This window comes from Hyperoodon ampullatus (genome assembly GCF_949752795.1).
Source record: "Hyperoodon ampullatus genome assembly, chromosome: 17".
Taxonomy (NCBI): Eukaryota; Metazoa; Chordata; class Mammalia; order Artiodactyla; family Ziphiidae; genus Hyperoodon; species Hyperoodon ampullatus.
Window position 1 is genome coordinate 76,917,108 of NC_136930.1, and position 21,714 is coordinate 76,938,821.

Below are 21,714 nucleotides of genomic sequence, written 5' to 3' on the forward strand. Positions count from 1 at the left end.
CCCTGCCCCGTGGGCCCCCGCAGGTGCACACCTGCCAAGCCAGGGACAGGGCACAGCAGCACCCAGCCCACGCCAGCTCTCCGGAACCATCCAGGCCCCGCCTAGAGATTCTGACCCAGCGGGTCTGAGGCGGGCACTGCAAGAGTGCAGGCTGGGCTCCGGCGGGCGGGCTGCCTACCTGAGTCCTTGGTGGGGCTGCTCCTGGGGGTCGGGGCCCTGGGCTGGCCTCCTGGGCTTGGCGAAGACTGCAGGGAGATGAAGGAGGGCAGCCTGCAGAGGCTGCCGGAGCCCGTCCCCGCCGAGGCAGCCTCCTCTGGTAGAGACGGCTCCTCCTGGTCCAGGGGCAGGGAGGCCGAGGGGGAGGGGGTGGAGGGGCGGGAGGGGGAGGATGGGGGGGAGGAGACAGAGGAAGAAGAGGCTGAGGCTGCAGCTAAGAGCCGTGGGGACGGCGGCGGGGAGGCCGAGCCGGCTGCCGCGGAGGTGGGGCAGCTGGACGTCTGCCTGGCGGGGCGCTGGGCGGCCAAGGACTTCCTGCGGCAAAGGAAGGGGAGCAGAGGCGTGAGGGTGGGCGGCCGTGGGGCAGGCGTCGTCGGGGGGGGCCGGCCGACCACCTGTACACTGCCTGTCCCGGCGGCAAGGCTCCCAGCGTCGCCCCGCCCCGGCAGCCGTCAGGCATCGCCTTGAGGGTTCAAGGCTGGCCGTGGGCCCAAGGACAGGCTGGTGGCGCTACAGGGCCTGCAGCAACGCCACGCTGCCCCTGTCCTCACCTTCTGCAGCCTTCCTCGTCCACACTGGCTCCCACACTCACAGGGGGGTGAGCACAACAGGGGCCCCAGCCGTGAGCATCACCTGGGACCCTCCCCTCCTGGGGAGTTGGAGGGGGCAGCTGAGAAGCTCCCACCTTCCTCCCCAGGGCGGGGGCTGGGCAGCCCTGCACAGCTTGGTCTGGGCCAGGGATGCCCTTGGCTCCACACAGCCTGGGGACCAGGGGGTGGGGCACCTCGAGGTCACTTGATTGACTCTGGACTGAGGTTTCTTTTAGGGTCTGAAGCCCACAGAGCTGGGTGGTGGCGGTTGGTGGGGGGCTCCTTCCTGACCACCCCCCACCCCGCGCTTACACATGCAGCGCCCACTGTCCCCGTCACCTGGGCCCGTGGCTGGTGGAAGCCCTGCTCCTAGGGGGCGTGGTGTTGGGCTCCGGGGCTGTGGCTGCCCGCTGGCCGAGGTGCCTCTGGTTGCGGTGGAGCAGCTGGCACTGGGCGCCCCGGGGACAGACGCCCCTGCGGGAGAAGTCAGGACACAGCAGCGTGTGCTTCTTCTTGCACTGCGGGGAGAAGGGGCGTGGCTGGGCAAGGCAGTGGAGGCCTCTGCGCCACTGGGGTGGCCCTGCCTGCTCCGCCCGGTGGGGCTTGGGCCAAAGGCTTCCTGTTGGGGGACTGAGGCCCGAGGGCCAGAGTGGCCCCGCGGCCCACACTCCACCCATCAAGAAGATGCCCCTGAGCAGCCCAGGGGTCGAGGGCACCACCCAGCCCGGCCCTGGGCCTGGACTGAGGGCAGGGCCTGGCTTGAGGGTCCTGCCAGGCTGAGGTGGGGATTCCCAGGGCGCTGACCATAGCCCACCCATCCTGGCAGAGGACCAGGGTGGGGGGCGCTAGGCCTGGGGGCCCAGGGTGGAGGCCGGCTGCACACCTGATCTACCACACCTGTCACGGTGCTAATTACACCCCGTGGGGGTGGCCTACGAGCAGCTCGGGGCAACAGGCAGCCTCAGCTCTGCCCTCCAGGCCCAAGGCCTACCTTTCCTCGGCCTTCCTGTCCCCGGGACTGGGGCTGCAGGGCCCAACTCGGCAGCCGGGCTGTGTCCCACTTCTTGCCTGGCTCTTCGAGGGGAGGGGGTCCTGTTCTTCCCCACACCCAACAGCTGGCTTAGGGGGCCCGACCCAGCAGGAGAGAGCCAGGTACAGCAAGCCTCATGGGCCAGGTGACAGGCGATATGCTGGAGACAGACCCAGATGGAACCACTGCAAGCAGAGTCCCTGTCAAACCCACCCAGAGGGGAGTTTAACACCAGCCCCGGTGCCTGAGCGGCTCGAGGGTGCCCGCCCGCACGGCCACAGCCTCGAGAGCACTTCCCCCCGGGCCCCCTAACCCCTCCCCAGGGACCTGCCCTGAGAGTCCCCGCTCTGCTCCCAGCACCCAGGACAAAGCTGCCCGAGGACCCCACGGCGCGCGCACCCGTTCTGTGAGCAGGATCTCGGCACTGACCCCATTCTTGTCCCCACACCTGGCTCCCGGATGCCCCCAAGGGACTAGAAGCCCCTCACACTGGAGCCTGGGGGCTGGCGTGAAGACAGGCGGGCAACAGCCCCTGAGCACCCTTGCACCACCACAGCAGCCCATCCCTGTGCTGGGCAGACCCAGCCCTGCCCCCGAGCAGAAGGCAGGCTCAGGCCAACGCCTGCTCTCCCTCCCTCCCTCCCTTCCACACGGCCCTCTGCCCTGGGCCTGGCCAGTGACACGATCCTGAACCCAGTGGCCGCGCCCTCCCTGGCGCACACATAAAAGAGACACATGGAGATGCTGGGGCCACGCAGGGCTGCCTCTCGGGGTCTCCTGGGGAATAAGGGGGGTCGGGGCAGGTAGAGGGGACAGGAAGGACCTTTGGGTAGAGAGGGCCCAGCACCGGGCTACACACAGAGAGATGGCTAGAGGGCGCTGGACCTGCACTGTCCTGCGGTGACCACGAGCCCCGCGGCTGCTCTGAGCCTGGACAGTGTGACAGGTGCAACGCACAGGGGGCGCCAGGTAAAAGGCAGCACAGAGGTTTCTTCCCGGTCGCATGCTGACGTTTGTGATCTGCTGGGTCAAATAAACTCATCCCACCTGTTTCTGTTTCACTTTCTTAAGGTGGCTACTAGGAAATGTGAAATCCCACGTGGATTCACATCTGGCTGACCTTCCTACTAGAGACGGCTGGTCTGAACTAGCTGAACTAGCTCCCAAGAACTAGTCTGAACTAGCTCCCAAGAACAACTGAAACCTAGGCTAGAGCGTAAAGAACTTTCTCAAATCATCCGAGAGCTATTGAGAAAGTGAAATGATGGAGGAAAATCTATGCAGAGACGTGGTGGACACAGGGCTAGTCTCAGGTCTCAAAGGCCCGACATCCCGCTTGGACCAAGGTCACTGAGGAAGGGGCAAAACCAACCAACCACACAAAACTCCCCGCAGAGCTGGAAATTAAGAGAGTCACTGCTAAATAATTCATTGGTCAAACAAGAAACAATGGAAGCTAGGTAATATTTAGAACCACATGGTAACACCAACACAACCCATCCAAATTTGTGGAATGCAGCTAAAGCAGCACTTGGAGAGAAGTCCTCAGCCTTACAGGCTTATGTTATTAGCAAAGAGGATATACCTCAAAAGTTAGAAGGAAAACACCAAAATGACCCAAAGAAAGCAGAGGGAAGGAAAAGAGAAAAGGAACATATGAACAGTATTGGGAATGACAAAAGTGCCGTTAAACTGCTGACACTGCAGAAAGCAAAAAGATGTCAAGATGATACAATGAACCTGAAAGCAGACGAAATCTACAAGTTCTAGAAAAACTGACAAGAACTGACATAAAACCTGAATGAACATTCCTATGACCATAAAGGAATTTGAATCAGTAGTTAAAAAAATAAGGAAAGCTCCAGCCCAGGGTTTCACTGGTAGTTCAACCACATATTCAAAAATTGCATCATTCCAACCTTACAGGAACTGGTCCACAGAAAAGGAAAGCAGAGAATACTTCTGAACTTAGTTTACTGGACCAGAATAATCTTAGAACCAAACCCTGACCAGAACTAGATGATAAGAGAACATTTAGGGACTTCCCTGGTGGTGCAGTGGTTAGGAATCCACCTGCCAACGCAGACGACACGGGTTGGAGCCCTGGTCCGGGAAGATCCCACATGCCGTGGAACAACTAAGCCCGAGCACCACAACTACTGAGCCTGCGCTCTAGAGCCCGCGAGCCACAACTACTCAGCCCGCATGCTACAACTACTAAAGCCCGCGTGCTTAGAGCCCGTGCTCCGCAACAAGAGAAGCCACCGCAATGAGAAGCCTGCGCACCGCAACAAAGAGTAGCCCGTACTCACCGCCAACTAGAGAAAGCCCGCGCGCAGCAATGAAGACTCAACGCAGCCAAAACTAAATATAAAAAAAATAAAATTTAGCATCAATTCAAAGTTTAGCAAATTAGTGATAGAAGGGAACTTCCTTAGCTTAATATAGAACCTTCCAGAAAGCCTCACTTGCCAAGGGGCATGGCTGGAAGCCCACGGCCATGACGAGTCAATATCACACTGGGCTTACAGGCAGGGCAGAAAAAGAAAGAAAAGGCATTTAAACTCAAAGGAAGAAAATATGGTCGTTACTTCAAAAGATATGACTGTTTATGTAGAGAAATCCAAGAGAATCAACCCTATGGATGATTCACTACAATTACTAGTATAGTTTAGCAAGGTTGCTGGAAACAAAATCAATATTAAAAATTGTATGTCCATACACCAATGAACAGTGTGAAGATAACATTTAAAAACATGTTCTTTATAATAATAATAAATGTGACAGGAATAAATCTAACAAAGATAACACAAGCAAGAATTTTATTAAATGAAAAGCTTTTGACAAAATTCAACACCCATTTATGATAAAAACTCTCCAGAAATTGGGCATAGAGGGAACCTATCTCAACATAATAAAGGCCATATATGACAAACCCAGAGCAAACATCATTCTCAATGGTGAAAAACTGAAAGCATTTCCTCTAAGATCAGGAACAAAACAAGGATGTCCACTCTCGCTGCTATTATTCAACATAGTTTTGGAAGTCCTAGCCATGGCAATCAGAGAAGAAAAATAAATAAAAGGAATACGAATTGGAAAAGAGGAAGTAAAACTGTCACTGTTTGCAGATGACATGATACTATACATAGAGAACCCTAAAGATGCCACCAGAAAACTACTAGAGCTAATCAAGGAATTTGGTAAAGTTGCAGGATACAAAATTAATGCACAGAAATCTCTTGCATTCCTATACACTGACAATGAAAGATCAGAAAGAGAAATTAAGGAAACAATCCCATTTGCCTACATATCAAAAGAATAAAATACCTAGGAATAAACCTACCTAAGGAGGTAAAAGACCTGTACTCAGAAAACTCTTAGGACACTGATGAAAGAAATCAAAGATGACACAAACAGATGGAGAGGTATACCATGTCCTTGGATTGGAAGAATCAATACTGTGAAAATGACTATACTACCTAAAGCAATCTACAAATTCAATGCCATCCTTATCAAATTACCAGTGGCATTTTTACAAACTAGAACAAAAAAATCTTAAAATCTGTATGGAGACACAAAAGACCCCAAATAGCCAAAGCAGTCTTGAGGGAAAAAAATGGAGCTGGAGGAATCATACTCCCTGACTTCAGACTATACTACAAAGCTACAGTAATCAAGACAATATGGTACTGGCACAGAAACAGAAATATAGATCAATGGAACAGGATAGAAAGCCCAGAGATAAACCCACGCACCTATGGTCAACTAATCTATGACAAAGGAGGCAAGGATATACAATGGAGAAAAGACAGTCTCTTCAATAAGTGGTGCTGGGAAAACTTGACAGCTACATGTAAAAGAATGAAATTAGAACACTCCCTAACACCATACACAAAAATAAACTCAAAATGGATTAGAGACCTAAATGTAAGACCAGACACTATAAAACTCTTAGAGGAAAACATAGGAAGAACACTCTTTGACATAAATCACAGCAAGATCTTTTTTGATCCACATCCTAGAGTAATGGAAACAAAAAGAAAAATAAACAAATGGGACCTAATGAAACTTAAAAGCTTTTGCAAAGCAAAGGAAACTACAAACAAGACGAAAAGACAACCCTCAGAATGGGAGAAAATATTTGCAAACGAATCAACAGACAAAGGATTAATCTCCAAAATACATAAACAGCTCATGCAGCTCAATATTAAAAAAACAAACAATGCAATCCAAAAATGGGCAGAAGACCTAAATAGACATTTCTCCAAAGAAGACATACAGATAGCCAAGAAGCATATGAAAAGCTGCACAACATCACTAATTATTAGAGAAATGCAAATCAAAACTACAATGAGGTATCACCTCACACCAGTCAGAATGGGCATCATCAGAAAATCTACAAACAACAAATGCTGGAGAGGGTGTGGAGAAAAGGGAGCCCTCTGGCCCTGTTGGTGGGAATGTAAATTAATACAGCCACTGTGGAGAACAGTATGGAGGTTCCTTAAAAAAATAAAAATAGAATTACCGTATGATCCAGCAATCCCACTACTGGGCATATACCCAGAGAAAACCATAATTCAAAAAGACACATACACCCCAATGTTCTCTGCAGCACTATTTACAATACCCAGGTCATGGAAGCAACCTAAATGCCCATCAACAGACGAATGGATAAAGAAGATGTGGTACATATACACAATGGAATATTACTCAGCCATAAAAAGGAACGAAATTGGGTCATTTGTAGAGATGTGTATGGATCTAGAGACTGTCATACAGAGTGAAGTAAGTCAGAAAGAGAAAAACAAATATCGTATATTAATGCATATATGTGGAACCTAGAAAAATGGTACAGATGAACCGGTGTGCAGGGCAGAAATAGAGACACATATGTAGAGAACAAACGTATGGACACCAAGGCGGGGCGGGGGGGCGGGAAGTGGCGGGGGTGGGGGTGGTAGTGGTGGGATGAATTGGGAGATGGGGATTGACATGTATACACTAATGTGGATAAAATAGATAACTAATAAGAACCTGCTGTATAAAAAATAAATAAAATTAAATTAAAAAAAAAAAGAATTTTATTAAACGACATCGAAGGAGAGCCCTGTATAACTAGAGACAGTGTGCCTTGGTCATGGGCAGAAGACTCACTGGAGAGACAGATACCAACTGTCCAAGGAAACCTGACTACAGAGGGGCCCACGACAGATCCACAGGTGAAGGGGCTCTTCAATGCAAGGTGTGTGGGTGAAACAACACTGGTCCCCTACACAGACACAAAATCACTTCCAGCTGGACTGGTGGGGAACGTCCTAAATGGCAAAGATCCGACCACAGGATGCAGTGGGGAAGAAGGTCTCATACAAGCACAAGAGGTGCAAACTGTAAAGACAGATGAATAATAATATTTCCATTAAAATTAAGACCTTTTGTTCATCAAGATACATCACAAAGATGGGACTTCCCTGATGGTCCCAATGCAGGAGGCCTGGGTTCGATCCCTAGTCAGGGAACTAGATCCCACATGCCGCAACTAAAGACCCCACATGCCATAACTAAGACCCGGTGTAGGTAGGTAGGTAGATAGATAGATAGATAGATAAATAAATAAATAAATAAATAAATATTAAAAAGATACATCACAAAGAAGTGAAAAAACAAATGACAAACTGAAATAAGATACTTGCCACTAATGTGAATGACAAAAGATTAATATTCAGAATATTTTACATTGATATATATATATATTTTTTTTTAATTTAAAAAATATATTTATTTATTTATTTTTGGCTGCAGTGTGTCTTCGTTGCTGCACCCGGGCTTTCTCTAGTTGCAGCGAGTGGGGGCTACTCTTCACTGCGGTGTGCGGGCTTCTCACTGCGGCGGCCTCTCTTGTTGCGGAGCATGGGCTCTAGGCACACAGGCTTCAGTAGTTGTGGTATGCGGGCTCAGCAGTTGTGGCTCGCGGGCTTAGCTGCTCCACGGCATGTGGGATCTTCCCGGGCCAGGGCTCGAACCCGTGTCCCCTGCATTGGCAGGTGGATTCTTAAACACTGCATCACCAGGGAAGTCCCATAATGATATATTTTTATGTTCACATTTATATTTTATAAATTTCCCATGAGTCAGTAAGAGAAAACCGACACAGTGGAAAAATGTCTTCCACATTCACCTTAAAACAAAACAACAAAACCCCAGCTATTTTTCAGAAGAGAAGGCACAAGGGGTTTAAACATTAGGGAAGACGTTCTGCTTCATTTAAATCAGAGAAAGGCAAATTTAAAAATGCAAGGTAGCTTTCAATCCTTAAAATGATCAAAAAGAAAACAGAGGGCGCCTTCACAATGAACGTGTGGGCACGGCCTCTGCGAGTCGCCTGGAGGTTCCAACTACAGCGACCCGCCACACACTCCGCGCCTGCGGCCCTTGCTCTCCAAGGGCTCTAAAGCCCTGGTCCCCTCGGGGGCAGCAGAGCCCGTGGCACAGACTGTCCCCAAGACGCCAGCCTGCCCTCCAGAAGCCCTTCTGCAGGGGCAAGGCCGGGAGGACCACTGAGCTGCACACCTGCGCTCGTCCCTCAACCACCATGGCTCCTGGGGGCCACTCTGTCCAGGGCGCGGCCTGCTGGCTGACTGCGCCAGGCCTGGTGGTGACTTTGGAGGAGCTGGCGTGGGGCTGCGGGTCCTCTCCTCCTTGGCCAGCAACATGTCGGACTCTTCCGTCTGGCTTGTCCACAGCAGCCCCACATGCTGGTGCGGCCCAGGGGCCATTGGCCCTCACACTCTACCTGGGTCCCGCCCACTCATTTCCGCCCTCCCGCGGGGGACAGCAACACCTCCACTGGGTGGCCCATCAACGTCCCCGGTGACTCACCAGCTTCCTTTCCACCCTCCCAAACCAAAGCTGCCCCCTTTTCCAGCTTGGAAACCCCCTCCCTCTCCACCTCTGCCCACCACTGGCCCCTCTGCAGGCCTCTCGAGTGCGTCTACTCTTGGCCACTGTCCGTGGAGGCCCTGCCTCAATCACTTCATCATTCATTCCAAAATTGGCACCCAAATGCAGAGTGATATCCTAGAACAGAGAACAGAAATTAGGGGAAAACCAGGTAAAATCCAAACAAAGCCTCAAGTTAAGCTGGTAGTAACGTATCAATGTTAATTTTTTAGTTTTGACAGACAGTTACAGTTATATAAGATACTAGGGCCTTCCTGGTGACACCGTGGTTAAGAATCCGCCTGCCAATGCAGGGGACACGGGTTCGAGCCCTGGTCCAGGAAGATCCCACACGCCGCGGAGCAACTAAACCCGTGCGCCACAACTCCTGAGCCTGCACTCTAGAGCCCGCGTGCCACAACTACTGAAGCCCACGTGCCTAGAGCCTATCCTCTGCAACAAGGGAAGCCACCGCAATGGGAAGCCCGCACACCACAACGAAGAGTAGCCCCAGCTCGCCGCAACTAGAGAAAGCCCGCACACAGCAACGAAGACCCAGCGCAGCCAAAAATAAATAAATAAATATTTAAAATAAATAAATAAACGGCACTTACCAAAATGATATTTAAAAAAAGAAAAGATACTAGCAGCGCCGGAGCCTGGGTGAAGGGTGCGTGGGCCCTTCTCTGCACTATCTGCAACTTTTCGGTAAACCTACACGATCACAAAGAAGATGCTTATCTCACGATAAATGACAAGCACTCTGTGCCGGGCCCCATGCAGAGAACAAGCCTCCCCCTCGCAGTCAAGGTGCCCGCTGGATTCCTTCTGAGGGCATCAGAGGCCACTGCAAGGCCAGGGCCCTGCAGCAACAGAAGCTGATCCCAAGGGTGAGAACTACTGTCTGAAAAGGACAATTAGATGGGCAAGCCTCGGGAGAGACAGCCCAGAGGAAAGGCGAGAAAATGCCAACTAAATACAGATGGAAAAGGTTAAGAGCTCAAGATACAATGGAGAATGTTATACACACAAAGGCACACCAATACATTGAAAACCTCGATAAAACAGATCAATTTCTGGGAGAAAATAAGTCAAAATTGGCAAAATAAAGAAATAGAAGGGACTGCCACTTCCTGGAAGACAAAGGAGACATATTTGTCCCCGCTCCTCCACTAAGCACCACCAAAACCCTGACAACCATAGGAAGACCATAAAAGGTGGAGAGGAGGCAGGCCACCAGGGACCTGGGGACCCAAGGAGTGATGCGGTGGTGGCTCCTGGGACTTCCTGTTGCCTCATCATCCTGACCTGGAGCGGAAGAAGTTGGCAACTTGGAAGTGTCAATGGGTGCAGATAAGGGGTGGCCCCCTCGCACCCGGGCCAGCAAAGGCTGAGTGGGGAGCCTCGACCCTGGTGTCCCTCCCCGCCCTGCTAGGATGGTGCTGGAGGAGGCTGAGTGGGAAGCGAGTACTGCCATCCACCCAGGACCACCAGGGAGACCCCTCCTCAGGGGTCAGTGAAAGCCGAGTGGGGGAACCAAGATTTCTACCTGCACGCCCCCTGCCCACCTGCTGGAGTGGACTCAGGGGAAACCTGTTGAAACAGAAGGTTTAAATAAGCTCCAGACTCTCGTAACAACCAAAACATCCAGGTTTCAATAGGAAATGACTCATCACACCAAGAGCAGCTGGCAGGGAACCACGTATACGGAGGAATAACTGTAAAGTTGTATGTGGATTTTCAACTGCGCTGGGGGTGGAGGGTGTTGGTGCCCCTGACTGCCCCCCGCCGTGCTGTTCAAGGGTCAACTGTACAGAGCACAGACTGAATCAATAATCAAAAGCCTCCCCGCAAGGAAAAGCCCAAGACCAGATGGTTTCAACAGGTGAACTCTACCAAACATGTATAGAAGAATTGATACCTATTCTTAGATTCTTCCAAAAAACTGAAGAGGCAAGAATACTTCCTAACTTACAATAGCCAAAACAATCAATGAGGCTAGACTTACCTTGATTCCAACACCAGAGAAAGATACTACAAGAAAACGAAACTACAGATCAATATTACTTACGAATACAGATGTAAATCCTCAACAAAATACTATAAAACTGAACTAGTGGCATATTAGAAGGATTATACCTCGTGATCCAGTGGGATTTAGTCTCAGAATGCAAAGATGGTTCAACATCCAAAAATCAATCAAAATAATTGTGACTGACCAATGTGATCAATATGTTTATTGACCAGCTTAATAGAATGTAGGGGAAAACCCCACATGATCATGTCAATTGATACAAAAAGATTTGACAGGACTCAACACCTTTTCATAATAAAAGCACCAAATAAACTAGGACTGGAAGAGAATAACCTCAAGATAATAAAGGCCCCGTATGACAAGCCCTCAGCTAACAGCATACTCAACAGTGAAAGACTGAAAACTATTCTGTAAGATGAAGAACAAGACAAGGATATCCCCGTTGTTCACTTTTATTCAACATAGTACTAGAAGCGCTAGCCAGAGCAATTCGGCAAAAAAAAGGAAGGAAGAAAAGAAGGGAGGGAGGGAGGAAGGGAGAGAGAAAAGACTAAAAGGCATCCAAATCAAAAGGAAGAAAATTATCTGTTAGCAGATGACATGATCTTGTATGTAGAAAACCCTAAAGAATCCACAAAAAAAACTGTTACAGTTAATAAGTGAATTCAGCAAAATTTTAGGATATAAAATGAACACACAAAAATCAACTGCAGGGGCTTCCCTGGTGGCGCAGTGGTTGAGAGTCCACCTGCCGATGCAGGGGACACGGGTTCGTGCCCCGGTCCGGGAGGATCCCACCTGCCGCGGAACGGCTGGGCCTGTGACCCATGGCCGCTGGGCCTGCGCGTCCGGAGTCTGTGCTCCGCGACGGGAGAGGCCACAGCAGTGAGAGGCCGGCGTACCGCAAAAAAAAAAAAAAAATCAACTGCATTACTATACATTTATAATGAATGATCTAAAAAGGAAATTAAAAAACAATCCCATTTAAATAACATCAAAAAGTATAAAACACTCAGGATTTATTTATTTATTTATTTATTTATTTATGGATGGTTGCGCTGGGTCTTCGCTGCTGCGCGTGGGCTTTCTCTAGTTGCGGCGAGCGGGGGCTACTCTTCGTTGCGGTGCACGGGTTTCTCACCGTGGTGGCAGAGAGCGGGCTCTAGGCGCTCAGGCTTCAGTAGTTGTGGCACGTGGGCTCAGTAGTTGTGGCTCGTGGGCTCTAGAGCGCAGGCTCAGTAGTTGTGACTCACGGGCTTAGTTGCTCTGCAGCATGTGGGATCTTCCCGGACCAGGGCTCGAACCCGTGTCCCCTGCATTGGCAGGTGGATTCCTAACCACTGTGCCACCAGGGAAGCCCAACACTCAGGAGTAAATTTAACCAAGGAGGCAAAAGACTTATACACTGAAAACTACAAAATACTGCTGAAAAAAATTAATGAAGGTCTAAATAAATGAAAACACATCATGCATTCATGGACTGGAAGACCTAATATTGTTAAGGTGACAATACTACCAAAAGTGATATACAGAGCTAATGCAATCCCTATTAAAATCCCAAAGGCCTTGTAAAAAAAAAAAAACAGAAATAGAAAAACCCATCCAAAAATTTACACGGAATCTCAAGGAACCCCAAATAGCCAAAACAACCTTGGCAAAGAAGAACAAAGTTTGAGGGATTCATATTTCCTGATTTCAAAACTTATTATAAAGCTATAGTAATCAAAACACAAACATATAGACCAATGTAATAGAAAAGAGAAGCCAGAAATAAACCATCTCAAGTATGGTCAATAAATTTTCAACAATGGTGTCAAGACCATTCAATGCGGAAAGGACAGTCTTTTCAACAAGCAATGCTGGGACTTCCCTGGTGGCGCAGTAGATAAGACTCCGTGCTCCCAATGCAGGGGGCCTGGGTTCGATCCTTGGTCAGGGAACTAGATCTCACATGCATGCCGCAACTAAGAGTTCACATGCCACAACTAAGAAGCCCGCACACCACAACTACGGAGCCCTGGTGCCGCAACTAAGGAGCTTGGCTGCTGCAACTAAGATCCGGCGCAACCAAATAAATAAATAAATAAATGAATAAATATTTTTTTTTAAAAAGTGGTGCTGGGAAAACTGGATATCCATTTGCAAAAGAATGAAGTTGGGTCCTTATTTAATACCATATGCAAAAATTAACTCAAAATGGACCAAAGACCTAAACTTTAGAGCTAAAACTATAAAACTCTTATAGGGAAACACAAGGGAAAAACACGAGAGAGGGGGAACAGGAAGTCATTACCAACTGTTTATAGAGATGCTGTGAAGAGTTTTGGAAATAGACAGTGGTGGTGTTGTACAGTATTGTAAATGTAATTAATGCCACTGAACTGTATACTCAACAAGGGCAAACGTTATGTTATATTTAGTTTACTACAATTACAAAATTAAAAATGTAATACACCAAAAACCACTGTACTGTGCACTTAAACGGGTGACAGGGCTGGCAGGTGCTGGCAAGGAAGTGACAAAATGAGACCCTCACTCATTCCTGGTGGGAGCTGGACCAGTGCAGGCGGCTATCCCTGCAGGCTGTGTCCACACCGAGACCAGCAGACGCTCACAGCAGGCTCACTCCAAACAGCCCCACTGGCCACAACCCAAGTGCCCATCCCCCAACGAGCGGAGAAACAGAAAGTGGTCTCTGCACACAGTGGAGGGCCGCTCATGTGCTGCTCGAGACCACAGCACGACGACCCTCAAAAACACGTTCACGACAGAAGCCAGACGCCGAAGTCTGCGTGGTAGGACTCCCTCGTGTGCGCTGCCCACAAAAGACAGGTTCACGCAGACGGAGGTACGTTAGTGTGTCCTGGGGGTGGGGTGGGGGGCCAGCAGAGACAGGACCGACCACAGAAAGGCTTGAGGGAATGTTCTGGGGTGAGGGAAATGCTCCAGCACCGGGGGGGGTGATGGCTGCACAACTTCGTAAACTTACTAAAACCTCCTGAACCGTACACCTTTGCAACAGATGAATGGGGCGATATGTAAACCGTACCTCAATAAAGCTGACTTTAAAAAGTGGCACCACAAATCAGAGAGGAAAGAACGGACAGCTTAGCACGTATCTGCGGGGAAAGGCTGACTACGTGGAAGAAACGAAGCGAGGTCGCACCTCACACCACAGGCTAGTGAACAGGGACAGCGGAGCCTCCCTGACACCCCAGGGCCTGCTCAAAGGGCTGTGAAGCGCTGCACTAATGTATGTACGTATGTATGTATTTACTTACTTACTTACTTACTTATTTATTTACGGTTGCATTGGGTCTTTGTTGCTCCAGTGGGCTTTCTCTAGTTGCAGTGAGCGGGGGCTACCCCTCGTTGCAGTGTGCGTGCTTCCCACTGTGGTGGCCTCCCTTGCTGCGGAGCACGGGCCCTAGGTGCGTGGGCTTCAGTAGTTGCGGCACGGGGGCTCAGCAGTTGTGGCTCACGGGCTTAGTTGCTCCGCGGCAGGTGGGATCTTCCCGGACCAGGGCTCGAAAACGTGTCCCCTGCGTTGGCAGGCAGGTTCCTAGCCGCTGCGCCGCCAGGGAAGCCCCCTGCACTAACGTCTTAATCTTCACAACCTTCCTACGTGGTAAGTACTACCGTTATCCCAATTTTACAGAAAGGAAACCGAGGCCCAGAGGGTAAACACCTTGTGCAGGGCCACGGCCGCGAGTGGACTGGGGTCTGAGCCCCATCCGGAGCCTCGCCTCCACCCCGCCTCACCGCAGCTCATAAAGCCAAACTGGAGAAGGCGCAGGAGGGGTGTGTGGCCTTGAGGGGGGGCAGATCCTGGAACCAGACCCACATGGAGAAAAATGGAAGGACACTCCTGTAAGAACAGGAAGGATCTCAGCCTGAGAAAGGGTACCCGGGGCAAGTTATCAGGCGGTGACAAGGAGACACTGTCTGTGACTCCAAAGACTGACATGCCGGGACAGAGAGCCTCCGGAAGGCAGGAGGAAGCAGGGGACAGGGGCGGAGGGGCCTCTCCAGCAGGCAGAGCGCCCCTGGAAGCCCGGACCCTGACACACGCAGGGGCAGGGCGAGAAGGAGGTCGAGGAGAGTATGTGAGGGAGGCACAAGGGCCGGGACACAGCCGGGCGGGGGCTGTCGGTACAGAGGTGGCCGCGGATGAGACTGCACGTGAGCTGCAGCAGGAGGCGCTGGAGACGCGCGACACCCCAGCTGCAGTGAGCACCCTGACCACAAGCTGTGAACACAAGGAAGAGGAGCCAGGGTGCCGGGAGGGTCGGCCGTTCCAGGGTGGGGTGCGCGTCCTGCAGTGCCAGAAGGCACCCTGGGGACCACGTGAGCAACTGGACAGCGACAGTGAGGTCCCGGTGGGAGTCGCGGAGTCTGCACTGCTACCCACTCCCGGTGGGGGCAGGCAGGGAAGGGGCACTCTCCCTCTGAGGGCAGCGCTGGCGACGGTGCTCCGAGCGCGGTGGACAGAGCAGCACGGCTGTTAGCGCCGCGCCTCACAGTGGCGTCCCCCATGGCACGCGCATTAACAGCTGCTCCGCGGACCCGACAGCAAGGGACCAAGTCGCGACCCCACCGCCAGCGCCAGGAGTGACGGGACTCGGGGCTCGCGCAGAAAGCTCTGCGGCCGTGACCCCGTGACATGTGGCCATTGGACCACCCGAGGTGACAGGCGTTCCACAGGAGGACGCCGTGTCCCCAAGTGTCCTGAGAGTCCGGAGGGACAAAGTGAGGAGACACGAGGGGCTGACCTCTGAGCCTCAGGCCCAGGAGCAGCGCCTGGCCCCCGAAAAGGGGAAGGAGCAGAGACCTACTCGGGGCCTAAATTATTCACAAGAAAAGGGAACGCGCCTCTTTAACAAGCCAGCGCTTTACGAAGCAAGGTTAACAATTCCACTTGATTCAGTGGAATATTATAAACTCTCTGGGGCCCATCTGAGGACTTCCACTTCAGGAGCAAGGTGACGACTCAGCACTTTTTATATTATTTAGAGAATAAAATTAACCCTCGCCGGCCCAGGCTGCTGCTTCTGCTCCCACCGGATCCGGCCTGCTCAGCGCTTTTCCCACCTATAATTACAAGCTGCTATCCATCATGGGGCAGCCTCGCAGCCCGAAAGGGACGCAGTAAGCACTTCCACTAATAGAGGCAGACCTTAAAGACCACTTTGATATTTTCATTTAAATGGAATCTCTTACAATAATCATCCCCAGCCTCCGGGGGTCCTGCCCCCCCGCCCCACCTGGGCTGCTCTGGAGCTGCCTGCTGGGCCCCGCCTCCAGGAAGGGCCGCCCTCAGGGTAACGGCTGGCTCCACTTGGGGCCCAGACTGGGCCCAGCCCTTACGCTTGGGGCAGGAGGAAGAGGATTCGGGGCAGGGCTGGACCCACTGCAGAGCCGGCGCAGGAAGGGAGGGGCGAGGTCCGGGGCCGGGGAGCTGGCCCCGCACTGACACGCGCTCCCCACACCCAGGGCCCAGGCCTGGTCCCCCACGGCAGACCACGGGTCCCCGAGGCAGGGCGGTCACTCACAAGTGTGCGGGGAAAGGGTGGCAGCGGGCCTTGCTTGCTGCAGCCCCTAGGCTGCTGAGGAGGCTCCCTCTCGGGGCACCGGGACCGAGGAGGCCTGTCCGGGGTCCCCCACGGCCCGTGCGGCCTCCCCCCAGCCCCGCAGGCCGATGGGGGCGGGCCCTCCCAGGAGCTGCGGCGCCGAGGGCTTCTCAGCTGCCGGGGGCTTTCCCACAACGGCAGCCCCGGTGCTGAGCTGAGCCCACGGGTGAGCGTGATGGGAGAGGACACACCCGCGAGCCCCCCCCACCACGCCCCTCACCTTCGCACCCAGTGGGCAGTAGCCTTTGAGGAAGTCGGTGCAGACCTCCGCCTTGCGGGACACGTAGACGTGGCTGTAGGGACAGTTGCTGTTGCTGCAGATCCCTTTCAGGAAGTAGGAGCACACGGGCATCTGGGGGGGCGGGAAGGCAGTGAGGCTGAGGGCAGGCCACTTCCCCCGAGCCCCTCTCCTCACCCCACTTCACAGGCAGGAACGCTGGGACCCCAGGGCCCCACCCAGGGCTCCACCACCAGGCATGGGCCACACACTGACTGTGGAAATAAACACAGTGCTGGCCAGCAAGAGGGGCCGCCCACCCTGAAGTCAGACCCTCAGCCTCCCCAGAAGGCGTGGTCACCCGGGCAGAGCACGTCTGCCCTCACACGGTCCAGATGAGGATACTGAGACGGGGGACCCAGCCCAGCAGGCTGGCTCAGGCCCAGATGTGCTGTCACCTGAGTCCATCACCTGCCCCGAGCCTGCCTGGTTTCCAGGGTGTAGGGCTGGGGCGGCACGGGCCAGGAGGAGGTTGGTCTAGAAGAGCAGGGCTTGGGGGTAGGAGGGAGGCCGCGCGTGGGGGCTCTAGGTGGGGTGTCAGCCCATAGGGCCTGAAATCCAGCAGAGTTTCCAGCTGCCTGATGCGTGGACACCTGGCAGCGTCCGTGAACTGGAGACCTGACTTGGCCTGGTGAAGCCTGGCCACGGGGCTCTGCTGAGCACTGCCCGCAGGCGGGCACTGCGGAGGACTGGTGCGGGGGGCAGGCTCCCAGCACCCTGGCCCGTCGGCAGGTGGGCCCAGGGGAGACCTGGTGGGGGACACAGGGTGGGCAGCCCCCCTTCTCCCTCCATGCGGGGACTGAGGCCTGAGGGCCAGCAGACGGCGGGAAGGGAGGGTGTGTGCCTCTGAAGTCGCCCATGCTGACCCCTGAAGCCGCCACTCTTCCAGGCAGCGCCGACTCCTCGGCTGGGGCCCCTGGGGCGAACCCTGCTCCTCTGCAGGCCAGCCTCCTGGGGGGGTGGAACCTTGCCAGGAGCTCACACAGCTGTCACCCTGTAGGTCTCACACCTTCCACAGGCCTGACACCTCTTGGGGGCCTCCTCCCTCTGCTGTCAGACCTGCCTGCCCTGCCCACATGGTCCCCGGGCACGCCCCCACTGCTGGCCTCTCCCGGCCGGACTCCTCACTGCACCCCACTGGACTCCCGCCTGCCTGCAGAGGACACACAGGAGCTTCAAAAAGCCACTTTTCTGGGGAGAGGCGTGGGGTCGGGGGGAACTGAATATGACTACAGCTGAGGAAGGAAGGAGAGAAAGCAGAGAAACAAAGGGTGATTTAGAGAGGAGACTATTTTTAATTGTCTTTTAACTGCAGCGCAGAAGGGAGCGGCCGGCCTGGGGCTGGCAGTGCTGCGGCGGCAGACAGTTCCCTTAATGTGCGTTTTGATACAGGGCCCAAATTAGCGCTAATAAAAAGGGGTAATAAAGCCAACTCTTGCACCAAACGGAGCTCCTCTAGCTGTCAGCACCGTTATCAAGAGGAAACTGCGTTCTCATTTCAATTAACCTTGTTTGCACCCAGCACGTCCACACAAATAACAATAACATTAATTCAGGGCGCTGGTGCGGGGCTTCCCCGTTAGACAGCTCAGAGCCTGCACCGGCTTTGGAGCCGGAGCTAATGAACCCGAAACTCGACGTGGATTTCCAAATTGCTCACAGCAGAGTTTCGAAGCTCTACTAGGGAGAAAAATGCTGATTCTCCTCAAGTTCCTCAAGGGGAAAAGCTGCAGCAGCAGCAGCGCCTCCGCCTGATCCCGCCTCCCCTGACCCGCTGCAGCCCCCGCTCCGGGCGGCGGGCGGCCCCCCGGCCAGCACTGACCCCTGACCTCAGAGCTTCCCGCACTGTGGGCGGCCCAGCTGTGTGCCCCCCTCCGCCACGGCCCGGCCCCACACAGCTGCCCCTCGCCAAGCCCAGGCGCACCTGGGGGCCACCGGGCACGTGGCGGGACGGAGGGGCAGAGCCTCCAGGTCCCACCCCCGGCCCCACAGGCGCAGGGGACAGGGGGCAGCTCACCTTCTCCTTGGAGACGTGGTGGGAGAAGGGGCAGGTCCCGTCCGTCTTCTTGCACGTGCCCCGAACAAACCTAGGCCAACAGGGAGGGTGTGAGGGGCGGGGAGCCCGGGGCAGCCCCCACCCCACCCACAGGGAGGCCCTGGCGGGCGCACCTGGTGCACACGGCCACCTTCTCGGGGTCGTGGATGTAGGGGCAGTGCTCGCCGCGGTTGCACCTGCCGAAGCGGTTGTAGTACATGCAGTACTCCTCCTTCCTCCGCCGCCGCCTCTGCCGCGCCTGCCGCACGATGGCCAGGCTGCGCTGCACGGCCCGGCTGGGGAGGGGGCAGACGTCCGTGAGCCCCGGGAGGGCAGGGAGCACCCCCGCCCCCAACCCCAAGGGACGTACCTGGCCAGGGAGCGGCTGCAGCTGCTGGCAGGGTCCAAGCGGCCTGTTGGGGGGAGAGGCCGGGTCACTCCAGGCCCACCGCCCCAGGCTCTGCCCTCTCCCTGCTCACCTGCCTGGCACCGGCCCCCTGGGATGCCCCACCCTCAGCTCGGGCACTGCCGCCCCTCCAGGAAACCGCTTGCCCTCCTGGGCCCCTGCCAAGCCACCTCCCAGCCCCGTGCAGGGGAGAGGCCGAGGCGAGACGGCAGAAGCGGGCGGGGACAAAGGCTCAGGGACCAGGTCTGGTGGCACAGCTCCCCGAGGCCACCCTGGTTGCTGGCCAGTGGTCTTTTTTAAAATTAATTAATTTATTTATTTTTGGCTGCGTTGGGTCTTCATTGCTATGCATGGGCTTTCTCGAGTTGCAGCGAGCGGGGGCTACTCTTCGTAGCGGTGCGTGGGCTTCTCACTGCAGTGGCTTCTCTTGTTGCGGAGCACGGGCTCGAGGTGCGCGGGCTTCAGTAGTTGCGGCACGCGGGCTTGGTAGCTGTGGCTCGCGGGCTCTAGAGCACAGGCTCAGCAGTTGTGGCGCACGGGCTTAGTTGCTCCGCGGCATGTGGGATCTTCCCGGACCAGGGCTCGAACCCGCGCCCCCTGCGTTGGCAGGACGATTCTTAACCACTGCACCACCAGGGAAGTCCCTGGCCAGTGGTCTTGCCTCAAGGCAAGTTGTCTCAGGAACAGTGGGTGGTGGGGCTTCCCTGCCACCTCCCTCTGCCTAGAGGAGAACCCAGGGACGCGTGACCTGAGTGGGGTCTGGGAATGCCACCTGGTTCTGCAGTAGCTAAGAATAGCTTATTTAAAGCGTCGTAAGATAAAAACAAAAAAGATGTGTATGGCCACAAATCCTGAAGTCCTCACTCCCAGGCCCCGAGGAAGCCGTGTGCCGACCGCGGCCTGTGTCGTGTGGCTGGAGGCCCTGGCGGGAACCCACTCCACACAGTTTTGGAGGCACCTTGTAAGACACTCCCCAAAACCCCAAGGGCACAGACCAAGCAAGGCCTCTCTGAGGTCACTGACTGTGGCCTGAAGGGGAGTTGCTCACAAAGTGGTCAGTGGCGACAGGAAGGGAACAAGTGAACGCTCAGCCAGGGCAGCTGGGGTCTGGGTGGGGCTGGGTCCTGGGGGCAGGGGATGCGGGGCAGGCGGGTGGCACTGTCTTCTGCAGTGTGAGCTCACCCTACAGAAGGGGCACCCGGGCTAATATACGGCTCCCGCCTGCCTTTTTGATAGCAGGTCACTCCCCAGGACCAAGGCGGGCCGGGCAGGGTGAGAGCTGCTCAGGATGGCCACAGTTCCTCAGCACACACATGACCCTTCCCAGACCAGATCCGGTTTCCCACAGGCAGCTGTTGAAATGGATCCGGCAGCAGGAGGCACGAGTGACATCACTCAGAAATTCTAGGGACCTGAGGCGATGACAAAGCATCCCAGGTTTAAAAAGGGACGCCCCCAAGCTGCCTGGCCCCGAGCCCCCCCCACCGGAGCCGGAGCCGCGTGGGAGGCCTGGGCAGGCGGCCCTCCTGTCACCTGTAGGGCCCTCTCCCTGGCTCGCCCCCGGGTGTCCTTTCCCAGGGCCCGCTCAGCTTGGTCTCCCGAGCTCTACACCCAGTCACACCAGTGTTCTGACACCTCACTCGGCCTGTCCAAACCCAAACCCCTTTGCGCCCCACAGGCCGGACCCTCAGACGCCCTCCTCCACAGCCCACCCTCTGCTAAGCCCTGACCACTCCCTGGACGCTCTGTGAGCCCGTTCTGGGCCCGGCTGGAGCTGCCCTCTGGCCAATGTCTGCCCTCCTCTGAGCCTCAGTCTCCTCAAGTTAAAAAAGGCAGCTCCAGGGCTGGGCCGTGAGCCCCCCGCGGGAGGGAAGCGCTCTGCACGGTGGCCCAGGCGGCCGAGTTACTGTGTGTGAATGGGGGGAGGGGACGCGATGACACAGAAGGAAGAGAAGGGCCTCAGAGCGTGAGGGCTGGCGGGGAGGGGTCTTAGGACGGCTCCAGGCCATACTGGAGTCTGGTTTCCAGGCCGGGGACACCCATCCTCGGGGTGGCAGTGGAGGCCAGTCCAGATGGCACGCGGTGGCCCTCCACCTGCCAGCCTGAGGGTGACAGTGCAATCTGATCACTGTCGGTGAGCGCGGCTTCCGGGGCAGTCACCCAGGCTGCCAGTGACGCTGTGGCGCCATCTGCTCCCGCCAGGGACCGCTGGCGTCATGTGCCTGCCTGTCAGACCGGCCCGCAGGCCTGGCCTCTGGTCGGGGCGGGGGGGCTGGCAGGTTTACTCCTCTTTCCACTTCTGCTCTTAAAAAAATGCCAGTGCAGGGCCCGGTAGGAGTTTTTACAAGAACAGGAGGCACCTTTTCAAATTCTTTGCAGTGCTAAAAAATGCACATAAAGTAGCTGTTCGAAAAGAGGCATGGAGGCGCTGAAAAGTTCAGCTGAAAACCCTTGGCGACCTCAGAGCAGGAGGCACTGAGCCTTCCGGAGAGCTTGCACTTCCCAGGGGTCTTCCCAAAATAGACTCAGGCGGTGAGGCAGCCCCCGCCCAGG

The 21,714-nt window shown here is 54.7% G+C and overlaps 1 protein-coding gene across 1 annotated transcript in view; it reads right to left on the bottom strand.

The window, feature by feature from the left end:
* ZC3H3 (zinc finger CCCH-type containing 3) overlaps positions 1-21,714 on the bottom strand; it is a 78,968-nt gene that overhangs the window by 1,757 nt on the left and 55,497 nt on the right. The window contains exons 6-11 of the mRNA XM_079722781.1: positions 19,126-19,168; positions 18,890-19,051; positions 18,738-18,807; positions 16,664-16,795; positions 1,146-1,324; positions 179-531 (exon numbers count right to left, since the gene is read on the bottom strand). Of these exons, the coding sequence (XP_079578907.1) occupies positions 179-531; positions 1,146-1,324; positions 16,664-16,795; positions 18,738-18,807; positions 18,890-19,051; positions 19,126-19,168 (939 nt within the window). The remainder of the gene's footprint in view (positions 1-178; positions 532-1,145; positions 1,325-16,663; positions 16,796-18,737; positions 18,808-18,889; positions 19,052-19,125; positions 19,169-21,714) is intronic.